General features: G+C 66.8%; 1 protein-coding gene across 2 annotated transcripts; it reads right to left on the minus strand.

Moving 5' to 3' along the window:
* Positions 1 to 2,390: 2,390 nt before the first annotated feature.
* Positions 2,391 to 5,225, minus strand: FAAP20 (FA core complex associated protein 20). Of its 2 annotated transcripts, none has more exons than XM_087820066.1 (5): positions 5,170 to 5,225; positions 4,786 to 4,924; positions 4,582 to 4,707; positions 4,265 to 4,401; positions 2,391 to 2,704 (listed from the first exon to the last, which is right to left on the minus strand). In XM_087820066.1, the coding sequence occupies exons 1-5, from the start codon at positions 5,223 to 5,225 to the stop codon at positions 2,632 to 2,634; spliced, it is 531 nt and encodes a 176-aa protein (XP_087676192.1). In that variant the 3' UTR covers positions 2,391 to 2,631. The 2 variants fall into 2 exon arrangements, with proteins under 2 accessions (XP_087676192.1, XP_087676191.1); XM_087820065.1 differs by having other exon boundaries at positions 4,265 to 4,350; positions 4,504 to 4,707.
* Positions 5,226 to 6,061: the final 836 nt, after the last annotated feature.

The following is a 6,061-nucleotide window of genomic DNA, read 5'->3' on the forward strand; positions in this document are numbered from 1 at the left end:
AACATTTTCTAAGTCCCGGTAAGTTCCCGTTGTTAACCTTTAACAAGTATTTTCCTGCCGAGCGTGCGAGTGGCCGCGTGGTCTGGGGCGGACGCCGCTCCCTTCCCGCCGGGGGCGCGGCCCCACCGGCCCACTGGACCCACGCGAGGAAAGCGGATCGGGCGGCGGCGATGTGACGTGCTGCCCGCCAAAGCGCCAGGAGACCAAAAAAACAACAAACGGGAAACTAAAAACTGAATCTGCTCAAAATATATTTCTGAAAACCCTACGCCGTGCCTACGTGATGTCTTGTGTTACGTATCAGGTGCCGGGGGAGTGTTTCTATCAGTCAGGGTGAGGCTCAGAGCTAGGAAATTTAAGACACGCGTGCGGCGGGCCCCAGGCTCGCAGTGAAACCACCTGGAGCACACGCGGTCGCGCTGCGTGCCCGACGCGGCAGGCCGGCTCCGACCACCTGCGCAGGCGGCAGTGTCCCCGGGCCGCCCTCCTTCAGCGTGAAAAGCCAGACCGAAGGTTTTCTAGAAGGAGGTGAATCACATGGGTTTTTAGGTCCCTAACACGTTAGCTGGGGCGCGAGCCGGGGACGCGACCACGGCCTGCACTGCCACGTCCCCTCTGCGCCTCCGTGGCAGGTGGGGCTCAGTGTCTCCCCACGTGGCTGGTGTCTGGGGCAGGAGATTACGGTGAGAACTGAAAATGAAGCCGCCGCGGTGGAGCCGCTCAGCTTTGCTGGATTCTGTGCAGCCCCGGCGCTCACGCTCCGGTTTCTCGGGGCCCCGGGTGCGGGGGCAGGAACACCAAGGCTCTCCGGCCCTGGCCCTGTCCCCGGGGTCTCTGCTCCCCACCCCCGAGGTGCAGAGCAGCTTCTGTGGATCATGGAGACTTGTGTCAACCAGACCCAGTGTCACCAGGAAGACTTCCCTCCAACAAGCAAGACCAGGGCGCACGGGGCAGTCCGGGAGCCGACTGGGCCTCATGGGCGTCGCTGCCGGTGGGGACGTCCAGCGGCAGGGCCCGGGTCCGAGGGCTGTGCGTTCACTCGTGACGGGAGCAGAGCGCTGGGACGTGTCGACGCCGCCGGGGAGGGAGACTCCGGTGTGGCAGGAACCGCCTGAGTGCCCTTCGTCCTGGTGGGTCATCGGCTGTGTTGGGCGCAGTGACCCCAGTACAGGGCCCTGGACTTGTCCAGGTTGAGGCCTTTATTTGTCCAAGTTGGGTGTTGCCCAGGAGCTTCCCGGCTGCCGGGTTGGTCGATTGTGTAGAGCACGTGCGCGTGACGCTGAGCTCACGGTGGCGGGAGCTCTACACGCAGCCATCGGTCTTACGAGGTCAGGGAGGCACAGGACGCATCGGCCTGCGGTTTGGGGTCACAGTCCTGACATTTGCCAACAGCTCCGGGCACCACGTCGCGTGGTTCTGTACAGTGGGCAGAGCCGTGGCCACCGGCTCTCCGGTGGATGGCGCCCACGGCCACAGCTGCTCTGTAACTGCACGGCCATTAAAGACCTTCGTGAAAACACTTACTGTTGGTTTCTTTGAAAGGAGGTGTTTCTAGGAAGCAGAGGTTTTGGGAGCCATTGGGGAAAAAAAATAGATTTTATTGGCTGAGTAGTTTCAGGTTCACAGCAAAACTGAGGGACAGGTACAGAGATTTCCCCTCTGCCCCCCACCCACGCAGCGGCCCCCACTCCCGACACCCCCACAGGGTGCACGTGGCACAGCTCACACGTCATCTCCCAGGGTCCCCGCTTACAGCCTGTGGGTCGGGACAAGGTGTTTGACGACACGTGTCCACCATGAAGCATCCGTGTGCTGCACCTGCCCCTCCTGTCTGTGCCCCAACCACCGGCTTCCTGTCATTTACCTTCCCCAGAAACCCTCTCAGTGGGAACCCACAGGACGTGGCCGCCTGGGGTGGGCACCTGGCACTTAGTAACCTGCCCTTAAGTTCCCTCCGTGTGTTTTCATGGCTGGCACGGGGCCATTTTTGAAAGGAAAACGGACGTCTGCGAGTTCACCTTGAGGTTTTGTATCGGATCCCCCCCCCCGCCAGCAGTGCTCCGTGGCCACGTGGCTGTGGCAGAGATGAGGGCGCCCGGCCTGAGCTGGTGCCAAAGCCTGGCTCTTCCTGAACCGGAAACCAGCCCAGGCGCCCGGCCGCCGCCCCGGAAGCCTGAGCGAGGTCGTGGTTGTGGCTGACCAGCCTGTCCACCGCCCATGGCGCTCGCTGGGCCTGCCCTCCCTTAAATTCTGTTAGAGGGGAAGCCACTCTGACTCGTCTGCCAGTCGATGGGGGGACCCAGGGCATCAGTGACCGTTTCTTCCCCTCTAGGAGAGACTGTGGCTGCATCTGGGGGACTGAAATGCACTGAACTGCATGGAGCCAGCCTGGCACCTGCAGAGCACAGACGGGCCTCCTGGGTGCAGCTGCCCAGTTCGGCTGGTGAAAAGGTCCACTCATGGCCCAGGCCCATTTGCTGACCACAAGCCAAGGTGGAAAAAGGGGCCATCTGGTCCCAACAGAAAGAGCTACGACAGGAGCAGGTCACAGTGACATGTTTTAATGCGCACCCTCAGCTTTCTTGCGGGTCACGGGCAGGGCGGTGATCCTGGCGCAGACCTGCAGCCGGCTCACCACACCACGTCTTCTGTGCTGTCCGCCAGGCACTGGGCAAGGTGGCTGTCGATGTCCAGCTGGGCCAGCCTGTGAGGAAGAGATGGTCACTCCCAGGGAGGGAAGCACTGCCGCACGGAAGGGCGCCAGCCAGAGCCTCCACCGCGCACTCGCCCTTCCCAAGGACGAAGAAACCCCGACGGTCTCCACGGCGGGTCAGAAGTGAGCCGAGGTCTGGGAGGAGGGGCCCACCAACCAGGAAAGGCCTCTCCACGTCCTGTTCTTGGGTCAGAGGCTCTGCATGCGCCCTGGACATGTGACATTGGGAGACGTGTGGGACACGCATTCTCAGGGTCCACGCCCGAGGCTGGGGGCACCCTAGTCTGAATGAGCCCCAGGGGAGCTCCCCCAGCAGCCAGATGGAGAGGCCACCTCAGGCCCACCCAGGGGCTGTGAGACGCCAGGAGTCCTGCAGGCCCCCGGAGACACCTGTGGCCATGGCCCGGGAGGCGGTTTGCTGGCAGCCCAGATGCCCTCTCCCTGCCTGCAAGGGCCTCCCAGACAAGTCGCCTCCAGGACCATAATGACCAACTGTCCGAGTTCACTGCCCGGAAAAGACAGGCTCAACCCTGGAGCCAGAGAGCCGCTGCACTGAGCCTAGAACGACGTCCTTTCCTTACAACTCTCGGGCCAAGGGCCACAGCCCCGCCAGGACGGACAGCCCGGGGCCCTCAGCAGACCTGGCCCCACAGCCAACTTCCTGCTGCTCCAAGGCCCGAGCCAGTCCTGGCGGCTGCCTCTGTATTTGCAGACCCCGGCCCGTGAGTTCTGAAGTCCCCGGGGCCACTCAGCCCATCCTCAGAACCAGCCGCACCACATGCTGTCACCAAGGCTGCCAGGAGAGTCTAAGGTCTGGACCTTGGGCACCCTGTCCAGAGGTTTCCGGGCTGGGGTCCCTCGGGGAGGGCAGCCTCTGGGCTTCCTTCAGGCCTCCCCCAGTGACAGAGCTTTGTCTCCGCTGGATCTGTCTTCAGCTTGTGTCAGGACAGCCCTGCCTCGCTCCCCCTCCCAGGCCCTCTCCATCATCATGACCCCCACCGCCGGGTCCTCGGCTGCGTGACACTCGGCCCACAAGCCGGGCAGTTTTAACTTCTTAGTAAAGTTGGACTCCGTCTCCCAACTTAAAATAAAGCATAACGATTTATACCGGCTTTTTAAAAAAGAAAAAACATCTGTAGACACAAAACAGTCTTCATTTTTAAAACCTCCAACCCACCGCTGGTGCGGTACTGGTGGGAAGCCTCTCAGTGACCCACAGCCTTGGCGGTGGCCGCAGCCCACCAGGCCCGATGGCAGGGCCACCGCGTGGGATCCGGGAACAGGTGCTCCGACCTGCCATAGAGCCTGCCGGTTGGAGCCAGAATGCAGCCTGTGGTCAGGACCCTGGACCACTGGACCAGCAGGAGGACCCCCAAAACCTACATCCGGGTGCCCTCTGGCTAGTCCCTAGTCACTGCCTTGGCCAACTTTCTGCGTGTAAAAAGTTACTTTGAAAGGCCAAAGTCGAGCTCGGGCACCTCTTAGCTTTCTGAAGATGGCTGGGGTCCCGGCTGGCAGCCGAGGGGAGAGGCCCAGGGCAGGTGCACTCACCCGGGGGCGAAGTCGGCCTGGCACAGGGGGCAGCTCTGCAGAGTCTGTGCCGCGTCCGCCACCGGCTGTGCCTGGGCACTGGGCACCTCGGGGGGCTGGGGCGCGGTGCATCCTTGCGGGGCCTGGGCACTGGGGACCTCGGGGGGCTGGGGCGCGGTGCATCCTTGAGGGGCCTGGGCACTGGGGACCTCGGGGGGCTGGGGCGCGGTGCATCCTTGCGGGGCCTGGGCACTGGGGACCCCGGGGGGCTGGGGCGCGGTGCATCCTCGCGGGGCCCGGGCGGGGGACGTGGGGCGCACGCCGGCTCCGCGGATCACCCGGTAGGAGCGGCCAGTGCCCTCTGCCCCCCTCGGGGCCGGCGGGAACGGCGTCCAGGTGAAGGTCTTGGACCCCACGGTGAAGACCTCGGGGGGCGCGGCGGGCTCGGGGTCGCGCGTGGGCTCCTGCGAAACGGGGAGATGGGCTGGGGGCGTCGGCGGCGCGGGGAGGCCGCGGTCCGCCCCGTCGGCTCGCGCACGCACCTGTCGGGGGAAAGCGGGCAGCGGGGGCAGCTCGCCGTCGGCGCTCAGGTCGGCGCCCGTCGTGCGCATCAGCTCCGCCCACAGCCGCGCGCGCTCGCCGCCGCCGTCCCGCGGGGACCCGGGGCGGGGGTTCGGGGCGCTGGGGGCGGGGGTGAGATGTCAGCTGCGGGGAGCAGAGCGCGGGGCGTGGGGCCCTGCGGGGCGGCCCCGGGAGGCGAGGGCGGGACCGGAGGGGGCGTGGGGCGAGCTCACGGGGGGGGGGGCTGGGGCGGGGCCCGGGCGCGCTCCCGAAGCACGTGGGGGGCACGCGCCGCAGCTCGGCTGGGGGGACCCTGGGCCGCCCCCCGGCCGCCCCCCGCCCCCGGCCCCAGGCCCCGGGCTCACCCGCCCCCCAAGGGCGGCCTCCGGCGGCTCAGCCGAGCCCTGCGCGCCGCCTCCATCCGCCCGGAGCCCGCGCGTCCGGCGGAAATGCGCCGCCAGCGCGCCCGGACCCGCCCCGGACACTGACCCCGCCCCTGGCCGCCCCCGTCCCGGGCACCGGTCCCGCCCCCCGGGGCTGGGCGTGGGGCTGGGCGGGTCCCTGGCGGGGGAGCCCCGACCGGACCCCTGCAGGATGCGCGCCGGGGACCCCAACCTGACCCGCGCTTTCCCACTTGCGCGCTGGATCCCGCCCCCTGGGGGACCCCACGGCCTGTCCTCAGGCCACGAGGTGACCTCCCCTTCGCGACACTTCGGAGCAGGTGCCCTGACTCCAACCCTTGGGGAGCCCGGGGCCGGGATGCCTCCCGCCGCCCCCGAGGTGGCCTCGCCCCAGGACCCGTTTCCCAGCGGCCCGGCTCTGGAGGCCCCGCGGCCTCCCAGGACCCTCGCGGTGCCCTTACAAAAGGGGGACGCGGGTTCCTTAGTTAAGAAAAACAAGTGAGGTGACAAAGTCCAGGTGGCGGGACCTGGGGGTGGAGGGCCGGGGGGGGGCTCCCCTGATTCCCGGGTCCCCCGGCCCATCACCCGGCGACCGCGCCGTCGCCACTGGGTGGCAGCAGAGGCCCAGGCTCCCTCCTCCACCCTGGACCTTGCAGAGCCCCTGCCCTGCTGCCCGAGGTGGGCACAGGGGCGACTCCACCGGGCGGGGTGTGCAGGGGGCTGGTGGCAGGAGCTGCTCTGTGGACACAAGCAGGTGCCACTCACTCGGGCACAGGACCCAGTCGTTTCTGTGGTCCCCACCCCAGCTTTGGGGCTCCGCTCTGCGCCTGCTTCTGCAGGGGCTCCCACCGGGCAA

This window comes from Miniopterus natalensis, chromosome 9 (assembly GCF_054644295.1).
Source record: "Miniopterus natalensis isolate mMinNat1 chromosome 9, mMinNat1.hap1, whole genome shotgun sequence".
In the NCBI taxonomy this organism is placed as follows: Eukaryota; Metazoa; Chordata; class Mammalia; order Chiroptera; family Miniopteridae; genus Miniopterus; species Miniopterus natalensis.